Source organism: Eubalaena glacialis, chromosome 5, assembly GCF_028564815.1.
Source record: "Eubalaena glacialis isolate mEubGla1 chromosome 5, mEubGla1.1.hap2.+ XY, whole genome shotgun sequence".
Taxonomy (NCBI): Eukaryota; Metazoa; Chordata; class Mammalia; order Artiodactyla; family Balaenidae; genus Eubalaena; species Eubalaena glacialis.
This window is the reverse complement of record NC_083720.1, coordinates 85,384,231-85,409,812: the sequence shown is the minus strand read 5'-3', so window position 1 is coordinate 85,409,812 and position 25,582 is coordinate 85,384,231. Positions and strand designations below refer to the sequence as shown.

Below are 25,582 nucleotides of genomic sequence, written 5' to 3'. Positions count from 1 at the left end.
CACAACCAGCAGTTTAGAAAACCCTATCTTATTAAAATAAATATATTTGAACTACATGCAGACATTACTTATTTAGGATGTTACTACATAGTGATATGAACACTTCCATTCATCAAGGATAGAACACGAAGTCATGGCTAGAATATGACAGGAGTTACACAAGTCAAGTTCAACATCTTAAGTAATTTAAGATACTGGCAGATGCATTAGATCTACTACATAGTCATAATTCAGCTGTGAGCCAGCTGTCCAAGTTCAAATGTACTCAGCATTATAAATAATATTCTAGACCATTCATATATGCTAAAAAACCTTGTACAACATGGGTCCTTTATCCTTTATAAACTGTCTTTTTCTCTGCTGTTCTTCCAGCCTATTCCATCTCACCCCAACAATCAGAGCATTTCAGAAAATGTATGTTTTGTTCTTTGAAAAGATGACTGAAACTAATCTATAGCTTTAATAGGCAGTTATTAATTCTCTTTCACTAGGACACAGTGTTCAAAGATCGTAACCGTTAAGTGCCGGGTTTATTTCATAAGTAGATTTATAGTTTATCCTTGTTGAGAGAGTTGGAAGGACATGGTTTTCCCTGAAGGTGTTTAGAGCTTCTAACTCCTCTGACTGATCATTGTGGATTCATCCAGTATTGATTCATCTAGTTCATAGACAGATCTATTTGCCTAGAATGATAGAGTTAGTTTTGCATTGGCATTTCCACCATTAAAGGCATCATAAAGTGTTATTGAAAATGATGTCTTACATGAATATTGTTCAAATGGACAGAACTTGACAGCTTATGCACACTAATCATAAGTGCTCAATGACTATTTGTCAAATATAAATGGAATGTCATAAGTTTTGTCTTTTCTTCAATATCCATAATCAGAAACAATTAAAACTGTAGACATCTTTTTGCATTTGTTTCCATCATGCTTCTTTGTCAGCAGATTTTCAGTATGAATAATAAAGGTAGCTATTTATAAATACTTTTCAACAGATAATGTTAACATGCATTTCAGAACAACAAATGGCTATATAAATAATAACAATTATTAGTAAATACAAAACAAAAATAAAGTCTCTTTACCTGCATATTTTCTAATTAAAAAAAATCAAATGTCAGAGTTAAATGTTTGTCTTCCTCATTTGCCTCGCTATTACTAAATTTTGTTTAGATATAATCCTAAATAGCTTTTAACTTGTGATTACAAGTTTTGACTTACGAGTTTTTTGTCCATGAGAACTTGCATGTATAGTTGTCTTTTTTGCAGTAAATTTAGAAAGAATTGATCCCAATAGTCTAGTTATGCCATGTTATCATTAATTACTCTGACTGACACTTTAGAAAGTAATGTTTTGAGAATGAAATAACAACTGTGGAATATTCTTTTGATGATACTCTTCTTTTAATTTATTTTTTATTAACTGAATGTGCTTAAAATTGTACTTCAAAGTTAAGAATTAAATTTTCAATAGAGACTTTAAAATAGTAACATAGAATTCGTTTTAAGAGAAAATAATTATATTCTGGTAATTGTGAACCAACTTTTTTTTATGGCAGTGTGTAATAAAGGTATTTTGATTTTCCTAACCAGATAGAATTTTTAGTAATCTATGTATTACTAATAGTAGTATAAGTAGAAGATACTAAAGTGATGATTCTGCTATAATTAATATGCCCATAATACTAAAAGTCAATGGTATATATTATTCTGATAGAGTGCCTTACTCCTGATAGAGAAAATAACCCACTTTCACATGCTAATGTTAAATAAATCTTAAATGAAGTCAGAGTTCTCCAGTTTTAAACGAAGATGTTTAAGATTATTTTTTGAAGAATAATTTTCAAAAAGCACACAAGTCATAGGTCACTTATTTTAGAACATGTCCACAAATTGAATGCAACTACTTAAAAAGTCCCCAGATCAAAAAGCAGAAAAACACCACCCCTAAAGCTCCCATCATGCTTTCTTCCAGAACTATCCACAGTGCTTCTCAGCACCCTGCAAAGGATAACCACTATCTCCATTTCTGGCACTGGATGATCATTTTTATTCACTTCCTGAGATCTAATCTGTCTTCCAATGGAAACTATTGCTTTTAAAATGTGTTTAGGGCTTCCTGGTGGCACAGTGGTTAAGAATCCGCCTGCCAATGCAGGGGGCACGGTTTGAGCCCTGGTCCGGGAAGATCCCACATGCCGCAGAGCCCGTGCGCTACAACTACTGAGCCTGCTCTCTAGAGTCCGCAAGCCACAACTACTGAGCCCACATACCACAACTACTGAAGCCTGCGCGCCTAGAGCCTGTGCTCTGCAAGAGAAGCCACCGCAATTAGAAGCCCGCACACCTCAACGAAGAGTAGCCCGCTCTTACCACAACTAGAGAAAGCCCCTAAGAAGTAATGAAGACCCAATGCAGCCATAAATAAATAAATACATACATACATACATAAATTTATTTTAAAAATAAGTAAATAAAATGTGTTTACACCTGTGCTTACAATTAAATGTTATTTTTCATTGAATAGGTCCAAAGTGGTACCCTTCTCGAGTGGGCCTGCAGCTAGAACGTGGTAAGAACCAATTTCACGAATCTATTTGTTTAATTTAGAGTCCCTTTGCTGTCTCAATAGATAATATTTATTTATCACTTACTAAATGGCAGGTATTGTAATAAATACTTTAAATATATTATCTCATTTGATCCTCCCAAAAAGGTAGTGTTCCCCTCTTATGGGCAAGGAATTTTAGTCTCACAGAAATAAATTCCACACATTCACTGTCAGTGTGTATTGGAGACAGGATCTGAACTAACATCCTTCTGTCTCAAAAGCTTTTACTGCTATATTCCTGCAAACTACTGCTTCCTAATATATTCTCAGGGATACAGCTTAGCTCTGTTTCCTTTTTTTTTTTCTATTTAAAAGCAGAATAAGGGAGGTAAGGAGGAACAGAATGAATGAATTATAGGGAAAAGTGTTGTATCCATTAATAACCCTCAAGTATTTCAAAATTTCAAACCCTATTCTCCATTCAGAAAATTTATAAATATACACACTAAAGCAAATCCTGCTTAGAATTATTGTTTTTGACATTGCATCAACTTGACCTTAAATTTGGACTTGTTAAATAAAAGCTGTGGGTAGAATGTAAATTTGGGAGGGATACTCAGTTCAGGTCCATGATAGTAAATCTACAAGAGGCATCTATTAAGGAATTTCAATATCTAAATTTTTCCATTCAATCGTGAACTGCATTTTATTTTTCTGCAGTTTTTGCTTTTCCTAATATTCAGGGTATCATTTCTTAGATATCACATTCACTTAAGGACAAATGATGATTTTCTTGGATTTCTCTAAGATATTCTGTTGTTTTCATTGTTATCTTAAATATTCCATCTTTCTATGAGACTTCTATGTTGAAAACATAGGAATCCATGTCATTCTTAAAAGTCACACTTTCTTAAGGTCTCACATTTTTCCAAACTCAATTGTTCAAGACAAATTCCCATCTGGCTAGAGTTTAAAAGAGAATCATTGTCTTGTTTATTTTTGCCTCTGCAGGGCATAGTGTGTGCCAGGCACATAAATACCTTTCAACACATGGATACTGAAATAACATAAAATGAAATAGTGGTTTTGTTTTCTGAACTTGACTCTTATATAAAGAAAACTGAGAATGCCACAGGCGTCAATGTCAAACGTAACTTCAATTTGAAGGACACTATATGGGACTGGGGGATTTCTGTTACTTCACCCTTTCTGGTGAATGTGACTTTTTACTTTCCCCTCACTTATATACCTGGTTGAGTGTTCCAGGGTGTGATCTGAATAAAGTATAACCCTCCAAGTGTTCTTTGATAGGAATATGATGGCATATTTTTTAAAATGAATCAATGGATTTAGTAATACAAGCAGGACACGGTACAAAGAAGAGGTTATTTGCAGTAATGCAGACTTTTAAACGTGACTCTTCTACTTATGTTTAGAGTCTTCTTTTATAAAGTAGAGCTAATAAAGAACCTAACTTATGTTTTTTGTGTGGGGGGGGGCGGTGGGGAGGTTTGTAAGTATTAAATAAGATTATGTTTATAAAATGCTATAATGATTTGTACATGGTAGATGCTTCATTGAACATAGTTGTGACTATTAATATTAAGGAAAAAGACTTAACATCAAAACAAAGCAAGGCATGAATATTTGCATTATAGTTGCTGCCAGAATATATTTGCCAGAATGATTGCACTATAAGTAATGACGCCATGTGAATTTAGAGTCCTTTACAGTTTCCTGACACAAAAGACTACTAAAACACAAACAAAAGAGTAAGCAATTGATTTTTATGTGAAAAATAGCAAAGGTTTATTTAGCTCAGTGTGTCTGCTGAGCTGGGCTGGACTTGGCTTTGCTTGGCTAATCTCACTCAAATAGCTACAGTCAACTGGTGGATTGTTGAAGACTGACCGTTTTAGGATGGCCATGACTACAGTCACTCCTCTCTGCTCTATGCTTCATCAGAATATTCTTGGCTTGTTATCATGGTGGCGTCAGAGGTGCAAATAAATGAGCACAAGCACTCAAGAATTCATGAGATTCAGGCTTAGAACTGGGATATGATCCCTTGTCCCACATTCCATTTGTCAAAGCAAGACACTAGGCTAGCCTATATTCAAGGGGTGGGAAAATAGACACCAACTCTTAATAGAAGGAACTAAAAGTTATATTGCAAATGGTGTTGTTATGGTAATGGTGAATAATTGCAGTCATTATTGCAATAAATCTGTCATACAAACTGGTAACTAAAATGTGCTCTCTCTTATTACTGCGATTAATATACTTCATAACGTCCTGGAAGTACAGGGTTGAATTTCTAATTCTTAGAACCATTAGATTTGTTCAATAGAAAGTTGAAGCATGGGTAGAGTTGGTCCTTCTCTTCCCATCCCTGACTCCAACCATCCATACCCATTATACAACAGCCTTGACAAACCCGTAAGGTTAGAAGTATGCACCTTAGTGCCTGGCCCATTCTTGGGAGAAAATGCCCCCAAAAGATGTATTACTTGAGTTAATTCAGGCAGAAAATTCAGTGGTCTTAAATGGTCAAAGTATCATGTAGATGGATGGGCTTCCATTAGGCATGGTCTCCTGGGCCCACATATTCCTCTCCCACTGGAATATTTAAGCCAGCAATTGTACAGTGACTCTTCCTAGTGAGACAGGCTGGGGCCTGGGATCCTTTGCTGCAGTGCTGCAATGCTTGCACCTGGACACACCTCTCCTCAAGCAACAGAATACAAATAAACTGTATGGGACTAAAAATAAATTCATGTATGTGCAGTTGGGACAAATTCTGGATGGAAGATACAAAGAGACCAAAAAACCCAACTGCTACTTTTGAAGAGCCTGGAGCAAACGCGGGGGGATTGGGAGCAAGAGCAGGGTACTACGCATGCCCCCTGCACACAACACCACCTAAGAGGTGGGCAAAACACCTAAGCCACCCCTCTGGCTCTATATCTGGACACACCCCTACCCTCACCCCATATAAGGAACAAGCATGCCCCCACCTCAGGGAGCGGGCAAGCAAGGAAATCTTTTGTTTGTTCTCTCTTCCCCCTGCTGTAGCAGGGGTCCCAATCAAACCTCACCTGAATTTCTTGTCTGGCCTCTGATCAATTTCTACTGATTAAGGAGGCCAGAACCCTGGTCGGTAAAACTAGTGTCAATATATTGAAGCTCTGTATTCCTCTTTCTGACTCCTTCATGAAGATTTAAAGAATTTGTTATTAACTCAGGCCCACCTAGATGATCTCTTTTGAAGCCATATATCATAACCTAATCAAGGAAGTGATAGCCTATTATATTCGTGTTGTATTTATCAAAATTAATATATAACAATTTTATATTTTTATCTTACATTAAAATACCTATAATTGTAATTGTAAATCTATGTCTTGGATTTTGAAAATCATCTAATGATAGTCATAAATTAACATCTTACTCTTTCTTTCAATAATAGAGAATAAAATGAAACTTGTACACGACTGGAGATAATATAAATCACAAATAGATTAGCATAAACTATAATATAAATAAAAACAACAACAGCAACACTAATAGCATTATACTTGTGAGATACATCCGTGTTGGTACATATAGCTCTAATCTACTCATTTTTCTTTCTGTACAGTATACTATTGTTTAAATAAAACAGAATCTAGTTATCCATATCTCATTTATGAACACAAGATTTTTTACAATGTTTTGCTATTACAAACAGTGCTAAAAAGGACATCTTTGTACATATTTTTCAGGACACACTTGCCAGATTTAGCTAGTGTTTATTTTTAAGAACATTTCCCTTACACATCTTCTGTACATGTTCTGTTTATTTTCTTCCTATTTAATGAGAAATTCCTTCTCAGTAATCTTTGCGGTATATATGTCTTCTTACTTCAAAAGCCTGGAGTGCTAGAAATCTCAGTCTTAGTTTCCATCTTTTCTTTTCAAACTGAATGCATAAATAATCTCATCATGCCCCATGGCTTTAACTGTTAATGACTTTTAAATCATCTACAGAGCTACCCAACTACCTACTTGACAGCTCCCACTTGCAGGTCTAATAGATATCACACACTAAATACACCCTAACCAGAATTTTCATTTTCACCCCAAATCCCGCTCTTTCCTCAATCTTCTTCATGACAGTTAATGAGATTACAATGCACTTAAGTGCTCAGGTCAAAAATATAAGCACTGCCTGTATCTCACTGAACCCTTTTCTCTCAAGTTGAACCTGCTCTAAGTTCAAAATACGTCTGGGATTGATGATATTTTAACATTTCCACCAGTGCCATCTTAATCCAAACAAACCTCATACCCTGATTGATGAAGTTTGACTTCCTCCTAAGTAATCTTGCTCCCTTTCTTCCCAGTTACCACACAGCACCCATAACCATCTTTTAAAAAGGTGAATCATGCCTATCCCCAGGTGCTTTGCAATGACTTTTAAAATCATTCTACTCCAAATAATTTATCTTATAATAAAATCATTTATAGAACAGTTGATATGTATATCTACTGGCACACAAAATTATACTTTAAAATACCTTGTATCATAGTTGATTATGATATCACCTAATATTACATTTTCTCAGAACACAATATGATAGTAGCTAGTGGTAGTCTGTACTTTGTTTAAATAGCATTGGGAAACCACTGTGTATTTGAAAATTTGCCAGATATATTTTATAAAATGGGTTTATTCATGTTATCTTACTTTAAAGATCTACTGTAAATTGCAATTTCTATGTAAAATTCATCCTTAGCTTTCACTGGTTTCACGTTAAAATTATTTATCATTATGCCTTGAAATTGTATTAAAATGATATTTCCTTGTTGTTTAAGGTGGGCCCTTTTTGAAGGACTACATAACCATTCAAAGTGTTGCATCTTCCTCCATTGTCACACTTTATTTTACAGACCTAGGTCAACAAGTCAGTTGGACTACAGTAAGTATCGATTTGAAATGCAATAAACATGTCCCACATTTTGACGTAATTTGTTGACATAGAGGACATTTTCTGTCAAATAAATTCATAGTGAAACAAAATATTGCACTAAAGGTATTTTAAATTTTCCATTCTTACTATGATCAGTGGCCAAATTTCCATTCAAGAATTGGAGAAATGAAAATACATGGTTGAAAGAAGGAGGATAAATCCCTTTTTAAATGTCAATCTATCTTATGACCGATGGCTTTCTGCTTTCCCTATGCTTTGTCAGTTACATAGTGTTTCTTCAACTTTTCCTTCTAAGAGCCTCGGGATAATGAAGACCCATTTGTTTGGAAAGAGGGGAGAGAGAATATTCAATAAAAAAATGTTCCAAGGCAGTGGGGAGGACATTTTAAAGACTGAGAGTGAAGTAGTAAGCCTTCTTTGTGTTGTCAGGGGTGGGGCATTCTTTTGACTTTCTTGAAGCAGGTGTTTTCAAAGTGGTGGCAACTGAATCCAATAACATTAGAAGAATGAAGACCATATTAAAAAACAGGAGGACTAAGAAACATAAAATACCTGACACTACTTCACAAGTATTGACGTATTCATGAGTAACGGAATAGATGGATGGATATCTTCAGTAGAAAGAAGCTATGAAGCTATGTGATATTTAGTGACAGGCAGTGAAGGAGTTAATCTGATAAATAATTTTGACTAGTGCAATCATTCTATTATTCAATTAAATTAAACCTATTTTTATATTGTTCAGATTTTTAAAGTTTTTTTCTGATTACATTCTATTTCATATTTGTGATATGATTACTTTTAATATTTTCTATTCAAAATGGCTTTCTTTTGCCAGCATAGTGCTTTGAGTTTTCCCTTTATAGTTAAACAATCAATTTTTAAAATTATTACAGACACAGGATAATTTATACATTGTTATTTAATTCTCAAAAGGAGAAATTCCAGTTTACATTCATTAATCAAAATGTTGTCACGTGCTTTACTTTTCCAGCAATTTCTCCTTTAACATACATTATCTTCCTGTATTTAGATAATTATTTTAGTGTGTTTGGTTAAATGGTTCCTTTAGTTTCCAAGATTTTCTGAGCCTTTGAGTACTAATTTGTTGCACTAAAAACTGAGTTTATAGTATCCTGAATCCTTGTGAAGTATATCATAATGTTTACAAAACAATCTACTAATACATGCATCATATAAGCAAAGGGCTTAATGTTTAAATGTGATATCTACAGACCTTTGCTAAAAGAGATTTTAGACTAGCAGATTTTGATTTTCAAAGGTTAAAACATTCACAGAGTCTTTGTCCACATTTATGATGAAAAGGGAATTCTGTCTACAGAAGTAGTATCAGAGTGAGCGACAATAACTGTGAGTTCATAAGAAATTCCAGCTGCAGCATTTGGATAAGCACTGAGGAGAACAAGTGCTAAGGTAGAATTCTATGACAATTGTACTAGAAAATTATAGCTTATTTGGGAAGAAAGTCATTTAGGTGACAAAGAGAACTCTGAAAATAGTCTGGATATTTTAAAATCAACCCTATGGTTCACACACTCTTTTGCTCCAAATGAGTCAGTCCTATTAAATGCTAAAAATATACACATTATATTGCAAACACACCCACTTTATATCAACCAAATTATACAATAAAAGCAATATTTTACCGCACGTAACATTCTTGCACATTCATAAAATATTAAAATGTACTCCTATAATAAAAGCATTATCATAAGTATTCTTTTTGTGAGAAATAATCTCTTTAATTTAGCAAAGTCAAAATTAAGATTTTAATAATATTTTTCATGAAATAAGAGTTTGTTACAGAATACTGAGAAAATTCTTGCCTCATGGAACTTATTTGAAGACTTAGGAGAAAGGCTTATTATAATAATATAATAATCCCCATCATATAAATCCTATTAACTAAAGATCTTATTCAGTTTTCACCATTTTTATATTCATTCATGTGTGTATATAGTCCTATGCAATTTATCTCTTGCATAGATTCATGTATCCACCACCAAAATCAGATACAGAATTATTCATTCCCACAGAGGAACTCCCTCATATTACCCCTCTGTATTCACACACTCTTTTTCCTATCCTGGGGCAACCACCAATCTGTTTTTCAACTCTATATTTCTGTCATGTGGCAATTGCTATATAAACAGAATCAAATATTTTTTGATTGATGTTTGTTTTTCTCTAAGCATAGTGCCCTTGGGATCCATCCTGGCTGTTGCATGTACATCAATACTTAGCTTCTTTTTATTGGTGAGTGGTACTCAGTTGTATGTATGTAACAGGGTTTGTTTAATAATTCACCCATTGACAGACATTTGAGTGGTTGTCAGTATTTTGCTGTTACAAATAAAGCTACTACCTATCTGAGTGTAGGTGTTGGTATGAACATAGTTTTTTATTTCTCTGGGACCACTGTTGAGTTTTAAGAGAACTTTTATATTCTACATACAAGTCCTTTGTCTAATACGTGGTTTGCAAATATTTTCTCTCAGTTTTAACTAATCTTTTCACCCGCTTAACAGGACTTTAGTTGCTGTACAAAAAGTTTTCAATTTTAATGCAACCTAATTTAGTAATGTTTTCTTTTAAGGATCTTGCCTTCACTATCATATGTAAGAAACTTTTGCCTAGCCTTAGGCCCAGGAGTTTTTCTTTTATGAGCTCTTCTAATAGTTTAATAGTTTCATAGTTTACGTTTTAATCATAGTTTTTTACTATAAAGAATTATCTATTTTTTAATTGTCAAACTTAATGTTTATTTTTAATTTGCCTCATGTGTCCTATAATCTATTTTTGGCTTTTTTTTTTCTTACTCCATATGGATTAATTGTCATACTATCTTTTCTATTAGCCTCTCTGGTATCTTGGTAGTTATATCTTATTTTTCACTAACTCTAGTAATTACCCAAGAGATTACAATGTGCATCTTTAAAATATTAAATACTAATAATAATTGTTTGTTTATTAATGTGAAAATACTTCACAGAGAGTTGAATACCTTTAAGGTATTTAGGCTCCTCCTGACTTTTCTATTACTGTGATATATTTTAATTATATACTTTAAAGTTAAAATCCACTACTATAATATCATGTGGCCAATCTTTATTTAGATTTATCCTTTTTACGGCAATTTCGTTTTTCCTTCTAATACTGAGCTTACATCTGGTATCATTATCCTTCTTCCTTAAAAACACTTTTAATGCTTTATTCTGGTCCTGTCTTTGATGAGTTCTCTCAATTCTTGTTCATCTTAAAATGTATTTATTGAACTTATTTAACTTCTATTCTTAGAGAATACTTTTGCAGAAAAAAATACATGTTGGCAGTTATTTTTGTCCTTACTTCACAAAACTGCATTATTTTGACTTCTGACTCCCACTGTTTTTGTTGAAAAGTCTACTGTACTCAAGTCTTTTCCCTGGCTTATTTAAAATTCTACTTTTGTTTGATTATCAGAAGTTTGATTATGGTGTACATAGTTATGATTGTGGTTTTATTTATCCTGCTTTGGGTTTATGTGTTATCTGAGTCTATGGTTTGATATATATTTAATTTGAAAAATTAGCATAATCTTGTCATCTTTTGATTCTCTATTATTCTCTTTGTATTCTCCTTCTGGGATTCATATTACGTTTTCATACTTTTCTTTTCAGAGTTTTCAAATATCTGCCTAAATTCTCAACCTTTTATTTTTCTTTGAACATTAAAAGATTGTTTTCTAAATCTAACTGATAATTCTGTTATGTGAATCTTTAGTTCTCCTGTTTTCAATGTCCTTCGGTTATGGTCACAATATCTTCACTCCTTGTATACCTGCATGTTTCTGACTTAGTGAGGGAAAATTTATGTGAATAAATTTAAAGATAACTTGAGGCCTAGGATGATGTTATTGTCTTTCAAAGATAATCTATCATTCTGCAGATGGACTAATGGCACTACTGTGTACAGGTCATCTCATTCCAATCCATGATTGAAATGATTTCAGACTGAGCTTCAGTATCTACGGAGACAGATCTATTTCTGCCTCATCTTCACTCCTAAGTTATAACTCTTATAGATCGTAGCCCAAATCCTGGAGATTTTATAGAGCCACCTCTGTCTTTGAAAGATACCAAGCAATAATTTTTGTACTTCCATTCTCAGGCACCCTCAAAAGATTTGGTCTTTTTATCAGGCTGTCACCAAGCTTCATATCCCAGGTCAATCACTACTCTGTAACTCCATTTAAAACATCTTGACCTTCTAATTCTTCAGTGACTCAGTAGCTCTTTGGAGCCTGAAAAACATTTCAATCAATTTTTCTTGCTGATCTCATTAGGATGGTTTGTTTGAATAACATGGGAATAGAATTCTCCATTATATGTTATGCATATAATAGTTAATTTTTCTTTAAAAAAAAAAACCCTTCTAGTATCATATTAGCTTCAATAATATTCACTGAGTAAAAAGTGATATTACTACTGGGAAATGTTTTTGTAATTTTACTTAGTAGCTCTCCTATCTCTGGAAAATTAAGGTTGGCACTACTTTATTTTTGTCAGCAATTTCCAACAACTGTGAAATGTGCAATTTATTTTGCTTTTGATTGTCAATTGCTATTTTAGAAAATAAGTAAAGCCAACACCACCCTAATAATGACAGGACTAAAAAAAAAATTTAAGGGAGAATGAAATACATTAAGTGCAGTCTGAGTACAAGGGTCTTAATCAGTTCACAACAACTGCAGCTGAAAGTTTCAATTTATATTCTCTAAACAGCTTATTGCCTTCTTCCTTTTCAATTTAGACATATACCAATTTGAATATTCCACAGAAGCTCCAAAAATCCCAATTACATAGCTTGCCTAGTAGAAATAATGGATTTTACATTTAAAGCAACACCTAAGTTTAAAACAGAGAACTTTCTATAAGGAGAAGCATGAAAATAACTTGATGTTAGAAATAAATTGGAATTTAAAAGTAGTATATATCTTCAAAGTAAAAAGAAAGTGCATCTGCTTATTTTGAATATAGAATCTCTATTAAACTTTTGGATTATGGAGTTCCCAGTCTTTGTAAATTCACCTGCTTTGCTTAGGCTGTATACCTGTAAATACATATGTTTGTATGTTTATTTTGGCTTTAGTCTTGTTTTTACTCTCTTTTTTGGTAGAAGAAGAGCAATTCCTGTTTCAGAAGTCTGTTTTATTAATATTTCTCTACATGGCTCTTGTTTTTCTTTACTCTAAATCTATTTTCTGATTACTTCCTAAATATAATCAAACATCTCTATTCCTTCTATCTGCACCCAAATAGACATTTTGCTTGAAAGATGCATTGTCTAAAAGTTATTTCTTATCATCCTCCAGTTCTTTCAGGTCCGGATGTATCCTTCATACTTTGGTACTCTTTTAACCCCCATGTTTCAGTATGAACAATATTTGTGATAAAATGCTGGGTCTTCTAGAACATATTATTGTAAGCTAGCAGGCTCCCCTGATTTTTTTTAGGAGATGATGGAGATAAGATTGTAGTTTAATTTTCTCTGATCCAAAAAAGTTTCATATTTGTGATAACATTTTTACTAACTTAATAAAGAGTGACATTTGGTCAGGTTAACTATTGTTTACAACATTTTTCATTTCTGACATATTACTATAGAACTTGCTCAAAATTGACTTGACTAGGTCAGAGGCATTGAAATAGATATTTTAAACTTTTTGTTGTAATAAAACAATCACTATCCTAATTATTCTAGAGTATTATTAACTAGATTCTATTATCAGACATTCAAAAGTGGTAAACATTTTTATTACATATCTGAATAATCAGGAATGTTGTATGCCATAAATTAATATAGTCTCTTCTCTCAGTAAAAATGTTGCTTTAATACTGAATTTATCGGATGTTGCACTGTTCTTATCCTCACATAAACGTCTTTCTTGCCTCATGAGATAATAAATATCATTTAGAAAAAGTATAACTGAATAAACCTGCATGTATAAATAGCTATTTATACGTGTGTATATATACATATATATGTAATTATATATGTATGTGCATATATCATATATTTTAACCATGTAGCTACACAAAATTCTCACCAGAGATAAGAGCATAATTAATAATCAATGTGAACACCTGTATTTTTGAGCAAAATATGTACAACTTCAAGTTTCCTACCTTAGAAAAATGATAAAAATTGGCAAAGACAAAGCAAAGTAGTAATGGCAGTCGAATTTATCATTGTAATGTTTGTATTCTTTCTCTTCTCTTTGAACACCCGTAGGGGAAATTATTTTCGCTTTTCTGTCTGAAATTTTCAGAATGTGACTTTAACCTGGTTTTAGCATCAAAACAAAACCAAATAATTGACAGTCACCAGATTCAGAAAACTATTAGAAAACAAGTCAATTATTTTTCTGCAATCACAAGGTCTCATTTTCAATTATCTTTCCAATTTTTATGATTGTCTCTCTGTAGATTGGATATCTCTCTCCACATATATGGTTGCCACTTAGCTCCAGAATTCAGAAGTCAATCTTATAAAACTACTCACTCAGACTCATTAGAATTAATCTAAAATTTCCAAAAGAGAGAAGTAAATTATTTCAATCTGAATAAGTGTCAAATCAATTGAGTTCAAAATGACATGGCCATAAAAAGATTAAAAGAAAGAAAGAGAAACTATTTCCTATTCCATTCAATGACAAAGACAGTTAACACAGAAGATTCATTTGTATGGGGCTGGAGAGACATGAGAAATGCATTTATGATTGTTTGATTAAATAAAAATTCCTGCGTACTATTTATGAAGAAATCATTATGTTCAATATTTTTAGTTAAATTAACCATTTATGATTGTCCTTTTCCTTAACACTTGGCTAATTCTTCCAAGGAAGACTTCTTGCTATTTGCGATAGCACTTAATTTAGTTCTTTTTCAAGAATAGATGCTCACCTGTCCATTTCACCAATAAACGTAGCAGGCTAAGTCTGTGGACATGCTTATTATGGTCCTAAGTAAATCTTAATCATATCTATAAAATGTACTGTTTAATCTAAATCACCTTCTTTTTTTAGGTATTTTTGGCTGAATACACAGGACCTCTGCTAATATATCTCCTCTTTTATTTGAGGATCCCTTATATATATGACATGAAAGAGAGCTCTAGAAGATTACGTCACCCAGTGGTACAGTAAGTAATACATATACATGGAACATATAGATTAAGGAGGAGACAAACTAGTACACAGATATTATGCTAATAAATATTTTTTGTAAACACAAGTATAGTGGATTCAATTTTATATATATATTATAGATAACAAGAATATATTCTTGTAATGTATTTTAGATAACAAGAAATAATGTATGCATGCCAACTTTTAAGTTTATAAACAGGAACTATTACTTAATACTTAATAAAGTATACCTTAAAGCAGAGGTAATTTCAATTAATTATGATCACAATCAACAAGAGAAAAGCTTAATATTACAAAGTTGAGAGGCCATATATAGGACTCAAAATATTAATACTTCTCTAAAAACATGGGCAACATTGCATAGAAAAGAAATAATGACTGAACTAATAAACTGGAAGAAAAAGGTTTTAAAAATTACAAAATCAAATTTTACTTTTAACCAGGACAGTTATCAAAGCAGAATATATAACTATAGTTCTTCACGTATTGTGGAAATAGTCTCCCTCTCTCTCTCTCTCTCTTCATATCAAATAACAAATTAAAGAGAAAGAATAATCATTCAAGATGTTACATTGACATGTAGAGTTAGCAATTTGTTAAAAAAAAAAAAAAAAGGAACCTGGGCAAATGACTAAATTCTAAGTGAATTAAGAAGCAAAATTCAGGTCATAAGGATGCTAGAAGACAGAGAATAATTTGACTCCTGGATTTCTCATCTCAGATTTGTCTTTCCTTCACTCTTAATTCTGTACTCCAGCCACAATTACCACCCTTCTTGTCCTGATACCTACCATGCCCTTACACACCACCCCTCTTCCTCCATCCTTCCTCCATTTCCTCCCTCTTCTTTATTTTTTTCAAACTTCAAATAGAGCTCAATATTACTTAGTATTAGCCATTCCTATTCCTTCAATGAGAAATACGTTACTAAAATGTTTTTCCTTTATACAATTTATTACTTTAAAATTATATATTTACATAGTCATTTGTGTCTTTCCCTCTATAGAGTTTAATTTCTATAATGGGTGTCTTTTGGTGTTCAGTCAATTTTGCTGCTTAACGCATTACCTGATTTATAAAAAATACTCAATAGTAATGTTCTGAATGAATAAATACATGAACCAGTTACATGAAAATTTATTTTACATTAGGCACTTTTAGAGTATAAAAACAGAGGAACCTGATCTGGATGTGAGTTCTGAGATGGGCTTTTCTACGAAAGTTATGTTTGAACATTTTTCTTTGTTTTCTGAAGGGACGTGTCAGATTTTAACTAGTAAATCTGAGGAATCTTCATATGGAAATTATCTGTGGTACATAGCAGTTTGATGCTTTGTAGGAGCAGACAGAAAGCTAGTAGAGCAGAGGCACAGAGAAGCAAGGGGAGATTGGATCTCAGGGATCATAGTCAGGTCAGTATCTGGCAAGTTGCTCAGGGCCTTTTGGAATGTTAAAGTCTACCTTTCTTTTTCTTAAGAGAATGCCCAATTCATTTAGAAAGAGTCTGGGGTGGAGTGTTCATAGGAGAATGTAATTGCCTTCATTTTTTAGATCAAACATATAATGTGTACCAGATATATATCACAGCATGAAAAAAGAACACTTTTTTTTTCCCCAGCAGCATTCTCAAAGGAATTGACCGATAGTTGGTTATTATTCTTAAACACAAACACAGCATGTTTTATAACATCTCAGTGATAAATGTATCTGTGCCACATTCTTCCTAAGAAGCAAATATGTTAAGTTTATATTAAATCATTCAGAGGAGATACACACAAACACACAAACTACTTTTGAAATTTAAGTGTCTAGGTCATCCCTCATATCTCACACTCCATCTAAAAAAACTCTAAAATCTTCTATTTGTTGCCTTTCCTCAGCCCTTCTCAACTCCTGGAATCCTTCCACTGTGCCCTTTGCAATTCAAAGTCCACTGTTAGCAAAATTTCTTATATCGTCAACCTTTTACCTGAACATTGCCTTCATATTCTTCCTCAACAGAAACCTGGTACACTGCCTCCCTTGCAGCTCTATAAAGTGTCTTCTCTCACAGCCCTCATACCTTGAAACTTATTTGATGAAACATAAGATATTTTCAAATATTACATTTGGAAAAAAGAGACCCAAGCCTATTTATGGATGTTCAATTAGTTTAGCACTGGAAAGAGAAAGAGTTGATGTTTGAAGGGAAGTCAACCATAATTAAATAGAAAGAATATTTTGGAATGAAATCAAACTTGGTAAGTGCAAAGTCCAATAATGTGCAAAGTGGTATATATCCAGATATTAAGTCATAGCTAGCTGCTATGCTAATATCTATGCCCTAATGGTGTAATATAAATTAAATATGTGAACTAATTTAATCATAGTTTAAATTAAAATTTCTCATTCAGTGCTCTGCTACATTGCTGGGCATAAGATAATTTTTCTGCTTTCTTACAAAATGGAAAATTCTACTACTCAGGTATTTATATAAATATCCTGCAAAAGAACCAACAAGTTAAGAGAGATGCTGATTCTCTTACCAGTCCTTTGAACCCACATGCAACCTCCTATATCAGGATGTTTGTTTTTGCTTCTCTTACTGTCTAGAAAGCTCTGTCCCCAAATATCTACACTTTGTTTTCTCACTTCTTTCAGAATTTGTCTATTGTTCTTAGATATACATATCACACAGAACATGTCTCTCCCATAATAGGTGCACAATTATATTTTTATGAACTAATGACTCATGATATATTCCCTAATGATTTAGCCAGGTTGGTTTGTTTTTGTTTGATTATTTGTTTTCCCTAAAGTCATTCTTATTAATATCAGAAATCATTAATTCATTGTGTTTAATATAAATGTACAGTGTAGACTCAATGTTTGATTTTACATATTGTAAATGAAATGCTTATTTTTATGCTTAACCTTTATACATTTAAGTATACAATCTTTGATCCTTATTGATTTTCTTGAATAACAATTATAGTTTTTGAAGTTTTACAGGTTTATTTATAATAAAATAGGTGTGTATTTTCATAGAAATATATTTTAAATATAAACAAGAAAACATGCTTCTATAAATCATATTTGACATTTACTTTTTAAATATTAGTTATATAAATGACAAGAAGAGGTGATACGTTAGAACAGCAACAAAAACAAAGCAACACATAATACTGCAATATGTTAGGCAGTCAAAGACCAAACATAAAACAAACTAAACAAAACAAAAGCTGCATTGACTCCATAGGAAAGGAAATTCGAACTTTTTCAGTCTATGGTACTTTCTAAAGGACAATCAGACGATGAAAAAAGTATTTTGAATATTATAAAATGTCAAATGCATTGTAAGTATGTTTTGAATACTTATAAAGTTGTAAATTTTCTGCTTCAATCTTAAGGCATTTTGATATGAGCATATTTACAATTATTATATTTATATATATATTCCTTGGGCAGATGTGAACATACAGTTTATGACTGTTATTATGAAATATCATGAGAGTCATCAGAAGTAAATTTATAGAAACTGTTGTTACAGTACTTTTATTATTAAATAAATTTAGAAATTTTCTAGAATAAATAAAATAAAAATATCAAAAAAACTTGTGTTTTGGTTACCAGAAACAATATTTCCTCATAAATAGAAAGTTGTAGCATACAAATGAACCTATTTACAAAACAGAAATAAAGTCACAGATGTAGAAAACAAACTTATGATTACCAAAGGGGAAAAGTGGGGGAAGGATAAATTGAAAGATTGGCATTGACATATACACACTACTATGTATAAAATAGATAACTAATAAGAACCTACTGTATAGCACAGGGAACTCTATTCAATACTCTGTAATGATCTATATGGGAAAAGAATCTAATAAAGAGTGAATATATATGTATATGTATAACTGAATCACTTTGCTATACAGCAGAAACTAACACAACATTGTAAATCAACTATACTCCAGTAAAAATTAATTTTAAAAAAGACGTAACTTCAAAAATAAGAAAAAGGGACTTCCCTGGTGGTCCAAAGGTTAAGACTTTGCCTTCCAATGTAGGGGATGCGGGTTCAATTCCTGGTCAGGGAGCTGAGATCTCACATGCCTCCAGGCCAAAAAACCAAAACATAAAGCAGAAGCAATATTGTAACAAATTCAATAAAGACTTTAAAAATGGTCCACATAAAAAAATAATAAAATAAAAAATAAAAAAAATAAGAAAAAGAAAGTTGTAGTAAACTAAAAAAAAAAAAAAAAAAATTTAAACATCTTATGTATAAGGCGACCCAGATTTTTGGAAGGGAATTTAATGTGTTTGTGTTTTATTCTCTTTCTAGCTTGGCCTGCTTCTGTCATTGTATACACTATATCCGATACCTTTTGGAAACCTTATTTGTTCACAAGGTTTCCGCAGGACATACACCTTTGAAAAATTTGATAAAGGTGGGAACTGATATGTTTTGTAATTTTAATTGTTATTGAGAAATTTTATGTATTGGATCATCTACATCATCATTAAATCATGTTTATTTCTCTCAAGCTTAGATTTTTCTATTCAGCTGTATCAGCATATCTTAAACATTCTGCTCCTGAAATGCCATTTCCTGAGCTATCTAGTTCATTGGAGCTGCCCTCAACCAATAACATCACATAAATATTTGGCATGACCTGACGTTACAAGTTACATACTTTTAGGCACCTTTAATTTTGGAAATACTTAGCACTGAATTCAGATTAAGTGCCACTTGAAGAGGAAGAATCTCATATATAAACCCTATTATAAATATACATTTGTGTGATTAAAATGATGATGCTACACCCTATATTTGTGATTGGTGTCAGTGTAATGACAATATCTTTGCTCTTCCCCAAAATGGTAAATACAAACGTTATTAACCATCAATTAACTATCAAGAAAATGGGAAATGTTCTGGAACATTGAAATGGAAATGTACATTAGATAACATGGTGCAATTCAGTTTTCCAATTCAAATTAAAGTTTATTTTAATTTATTTTCCAATTTAATATTTAGTTTCAGAATGAATTATTTCTTTACTAAAATATTCCTGAGTTTTAGCAAATATCTGTTTTCTAAAAATTTCAACAAGCAGACATTCTATTGTTGTCATTATAATGAAACAGTAAACTCTAGAACTTTTACAAACCTCAAAAAATCATTTAGACTAGCTTCTCTTTTGAGAGAAGGTATTAAAATTCGTCATGTAAGATCAGCATCATAGCCTAGTACACCTAAAACCAGGCCATTTCCCTCTATAATCAATCAAGAAACATTACTACTAATGATTAAATAGTTTGTTCTTTTATTCATTTACTGTTGGAAAATAGCTATTTATTATTTTTATTACTTCACTCCTATTTCCTACTTGATAGACAAAAGCTATTCTTGAAAAATCTTCATACAATACATTGTTACATTTCTCTATATCCTAAATACTCATTTATATTAACAAGTGTTGCGCAAATAAATGCATTTTCTTAGTGATATCAAATAGGTACTTTTAAAATGCTACTTTACTGAATGAAGAAGCATTCCATTTAACTAGCTTAGAAAATTTATAACATTTTTTATACCAAAATGCTGCAGTGTGGCATATAAATGTATGGGGTGACTTCAAATGATGTGATATATATTATATATATATATATATTCCCTAACTTTTATTTTGTTTTATTTGTAGAGTTGTGCCTTTTATTGGGGATTCACTTCTTGGATTGCCTACTACATTAATCACCCATGGTATACACCACCATGTATGTAGAATTTATTCTTAACTATACCCATACTAAATTGCCAACATCAAAACTCTGTTCTAAACTACATAGAGATGATGAACGACATGGAACATATAAAGGAATAAGAAAATAATGAAAAAATTTCCATTTTAAATTGCTTTCATAATACTCCATTAAATTTTTATGTAGGCTTAAAAGACCAAATTTGACTGACATATTTTGATTTATTTTCTTTCCATAGAAACTCTAGCAAAAAATGTAAGTTGATTATAAACCTTCAAAATGACAGATAGTAAAATTAAAGAGTAAAGATGAAAAAGAAACATGCCATATGATCACATAATCATGTACAACCATCAGGATTTTTAAAATAAATAATTAAATTATTCTTTTAAATATAACTTCAAAAGAAAAAAATAGAGGCTTTTTTTCCTGTGGCATGTTGTTCCCTATTTATAACTTTATTAAATCTTGTCCCTTGACTCAGATGAAGCAATTTAGTGAACTGCACACTGGAACCAAATCTAAATCCTCAATTCCTAATCTTGGGGGAAACATACCTGTCCTGATCAAAGAATTCCATTTCTTTTATCTTCTGTGGACTTTTCTCTTCTCAGCTTTTACTGCAGCTCACAAGGCACACACAGCAGAGCCCTAGTGTTATGTGTTGACATTTCATATTTAACTGAGAGTTATTTTTTGTGGTCTATTTCTAGTTTATAAAGTTTGAAAATAAATGGATATAAATGATGTATTCAAGCTTTATTTTAGATTTTATAAAATAACATAAACCTTAAAGACATTAAAATAAATTAATATCTTTTCTTGAAGCACTGACACAGAGAATTACATTATTCAGGGTTTTTGCCAAAATCAGCAAATCTAGTTCAGCAATCACAGTAAATGATTGCAATGTTCAGAACTTTAACTCTTCTAAATACTAACAAATTAACTATGAATATTGAAGGAGAAAATTCCCTGATCTCACAAAACTCTAACTGATTTTTAAAAATATTTTAACAAAAGATGTACATTCTAACTTTAGAACATGAACAGAAAAGTTTTTTAAAAGATATTTTTTACCCATAGTATGTTTAAAAAGGAGCCTCTGAAAAATGCTACATTCATATATCTGATACAAAATAATAGAGGTTAACTGTGTTAATATATGCAAAATATTTATGGAAAACTTATTGTTTGTCAAGAACTGTAAAATTTCTATTTCTTTTGTAATTAGAAACAATATTATTATGTAGGTGTTAATATTCCCCACTATATATTAGGAAAATAAGGCTCTGAAAGTTCAATTTTACTGTGCTTAAGACTCTTAAATGAATATGATGTAAGTAGGACTCAGATAATGTGAAAATATATAGAGCATTACAATACCTATTCCAAGTGGAGAGTGAATATCATGTACAGGCACTGCATGCTTTGCATGGCTCTGATATGCATGGATTTCAGTTTTTATGGTTTATTTAAATAATACCAGCCCCTAAAACCATGCTTCAAATTCAGTTACCACGTATGCTAATTGCAATTGCACAAAGTACAAACTTTGCAGCTAGCTCTTTAGTCCACATATCACTCTATAAATAACGGATGCACATCATGGTCAGTGACATCTGATGGTGGTTGATAACTGCACATCTCTTATTCAGTTCACTCACAACCAGCAAATAACTGGAACAATTGTGGAGTCTGAGAAGTCCAAGATCAAGGTACTGGCAGATTGGGTTCCCTGGTGGGGACTCTCTTCCTGACTTGCAGATTGCTCCCTTCTCACTGTGTGCTCACGTGGTGGAGAGAAAGAAAGCAAGCTCTCTGGCATCTCTTCTATTAAGGACACTAATTCCCATCAAAAGGGCCCTAACCTCATGACCTCACCTAAACTTAATTACTTCCCAAAGCTCCATCTCTAAACACCATTATATTGAAGGTTGTGGTTTCAACATCTAAATGTTGGGAGGCACCATTCAGTCTATAGCAATAGTGGTGGGGGGCCTAGGATAATTAGCCCACATTGCAGGCAAGTAATGGGATCTAATTTGTCATGTGATTATGACATTTGTTAGGTTTTATTTTTTCCTTAGAATTTCACTTTTCTGCTAAATGCTACAAAAAGTTCGATCCTTGCATTCATTATCTCTGCCTAAGATTTTTAAAGATTGTTCTTCCCCTTTTATAACTCTTTGATTAGAATTTATAGATTAAAATTTTTGATTATATATTAGATTGTAAAAATCCAATGCTGTTCCTTCAAAGTAGAACTAGTACAAACTACACTATCTTTATTTTTTAAATTAATTTTATTGAAGTATAGTTGATTTACAATGTTGTGTTAGTTTCTGCTGTGCAGCAAAGTGAATCAGTTATACATATACCTGTATCCACACTTTTTTAGATTCTATTCCCTTATAGGTCATTACAGAGTATTGAGTAGAATTCCCTGTGCTATACAGTATGTTCTTATTAGTTATGTATTTTATATATAGTAGTGTATATATGTCAATCCCAATCTCCCAATTTATCCCTCCCCCCATTCCCCCTAGGTAACCATAAGTATGTTTTCTACATCTGTGACTCTATTTCTGTTTTGTAAATAGGCTTATATGTGAAATCCAAAAAAAAAAAAAGGTACAAACTACATTATCTTTAGATGAGATGAACTAAACCTGAAAACATAGATAAGTACAAAAATTTTTAAACAAAATTTTAAAACTAGATACTTAAAAACCTATTCCTAAATAACTATTGAATCTAAAAGTAAAAATACTAACATTACAGAAAAGACTATGACAAAGTGACAAAAGAGTAAACAGTACATATCAAAGCTTTTTTAGCCAAGTAGTTATAATCTTATTAAATAATCATATTTAAGGAAAATGAAACAAACATACTAATTAAACAAGTTAAAAATTCCTTTATATTAAAACACTGTACTCAAACTATATGCTGCGTTAAATTCAGGTACTTAGGAGTTGTAGAATAGTTGAGTCAATTTTTAAATTATTTCCCTTGAAAATTTTCTTTAAAACCTGAATGCTGGGCTTCCCTGGTGGCGCAGTGGTTGAGAATCTGCCTGCCAATGCAGGGGACACGGGTTCGAGCCCTGGTCTGGGAAGATCCCACATGCCGCGGAGCAACTGCGCCCGTGAGCCACAATTACTGAGCCTGCGCGTCTGGAGCCTGTGCTCCACAACAAAAGAGGCCGCGATAGTGAGAGGCCCGCGCACCGCGATGAAGAGTGGCCCCCACTTGCCACAACTAGAGAAAGCCCTCGCACAGAAACGAAGACCCAACACAGCCATAAATAAAAAAGAAATAAATAAAGAAATAAAGAAATAATATCCAGGAAAAAAAAACAAAAAAAAACCCTGAATGCTTACAATGTAATCTTCCTTCATTTCATCCTCACAATTAGAAGAAAGAAAGAAACAGTGGTTGTATTTTTTATGTGTGTTTAATTTTTTCATCATATTTTTCTGTGCTTTCACTTTGTATATGTTCTTTTGACTTACATACTCAAGTGTTTAATTCAGGATATTTTGTCCTTACTACAGATATGATAATTAATTTTCCGTTATTTTTATGTTGTCATAATTTACATTGTGCTTTGCCCTTTACATCAACTGGGGTTTTTTTTCACCTCTTTCTGTATTCTCTGCACTAACAGTTTCACATTTTTTATAGCCCTATTCTCAACAGACTTGACTGCACAAAATAAATAGCATCTGCACATTTACACACACAAAGTACTTAAATGAAAAACAACATATTGGTATGTATTTCCAACACATATACCATTAGGGAGGTCACTTTACATACTTGAACAATATTTAAAATAAAAAGAAAAATATATTATCATAATTGGACTGCCCAATGGCAGGAATATTCCATTAACCATAAACTGGAATGCATATGTTCAGGAAGTTTAATACAAAAATATTTAGTATCAAAAACAGTCAAGGAAAAATGACCTACATTTTTGCCTATCTAAATGTGAAATATTATACAAATTATAAAAACATTATAGAAAGTTTTAATGGTGTCTAACATTTTTTCTAGAAAGTTTGCTTCAAATTATATTATCTGTAAATTTTTTTGGAAATAAATATAAAAATACTTTAAAATTACACTCTTTGGCCCAGTACCTTTTTATCACATCATTATTTTTTCTCACTATAAAATGAAAACAAGGCATATCTTCACAGTCTTGATGCATGAAATGTTCTGAACCCTCTCATCCCTGTGTTAATATCTATTCATTTTTTAAGATAAAAGTTCAGTCATGTACTCAAAGTTCTCCGTGATCTCCCTGAATTACAACAAATCCTTTTTTTTAACTCTTATATTAAATATTGCATCGATCCTTCTCAGTAACACATTAAAGTTGCATGCTTCCATTTGTTAGCATGTGATGAGTATTTGTTTCCTTGCCAGAAAATAATTTCTATTAAGATAAGGGTTGCATTTGTGTTTATTTATAATTAATTTATCCACAATCACACAGCCTGCCATATAAATTTCTAAAAACTAGCGTTGAATTAGTGAAGTTTAGTCTAGTAGTAGATACAAATTTTTAAAAATTATGGTCTATAGGGATGAATACCAGCTAATTATTATGATTTAGCTAGAGAAAAATGTTTAATTATATGGCAAAATGTGTATAACATAATATTAAGGGAATAAGTGATTATAAAATAATTCTATCAAATATGGTAAAAGTATATAACAAATATGTATATTTCCAAAGGGAAAAATCTGAATATTAACTGGTCTTCCATGGATGAATTTTGTTTTCTCTTTACACTTTTATCTCTTTCAAAAATGTCTCCATTAATGTGTTTTATTTTATAATAATATATATGCACTTTATAAAAACAAAACTTCCAATACATGTACATGTTTTACATATATCCATGCATAAATACTTATATAAAATTTAACTATATTACCCTCTTAAGTTTCTAGCCCATGGAAATAGAACTTAAATAAAAGATTTATATGAAAAGATGTTTGAAACAGTACTGTCTATTATTTATAAAATTAAAGTAATTCTAATTATGCAGCAATTGGATAATATTTAATGTTTTAA

At 31.9% G+C, this 25,582-nt stretch overlaps 1 protein-coding gene across 1 annotated transcript in view; it reads left to right on the top strand.

Moving 5' to 3' along the window:
- Positions 1 to 25,582, top strand: part of TECRL (trans-2,3-enoyl-CoA reductase like) — a 107,252-nt gene that overhangs the window by 60,335 nt on the left and 21,335 nt on the right. The window contains exons 3-7 of the mRNA XM_061191413.1: positions 2,533 to 2,577; positions 7,414 to 7,517; positions 14,617 to 14,732; positions 19,067 to 19,172; positions 20,430 to 20,502. Of these exons, the coding sequence (XP_061047396.1) occupies positions 2,533 to 2,577; positions 7,414 to 7,517; positions 14,617 to 14,732; positions 19,067 to 19,172; positions 20,430 to 20,502 (444 nt within the window). The remainder of the gene's footprint in view (positions 1 to 2,532; positions 2,578 to 7,413; positions 7,518 to 14,616; positions 14,733 to 19,066; positions 19,173 to 20,429; positions 20,503 to 25,582) is intronic.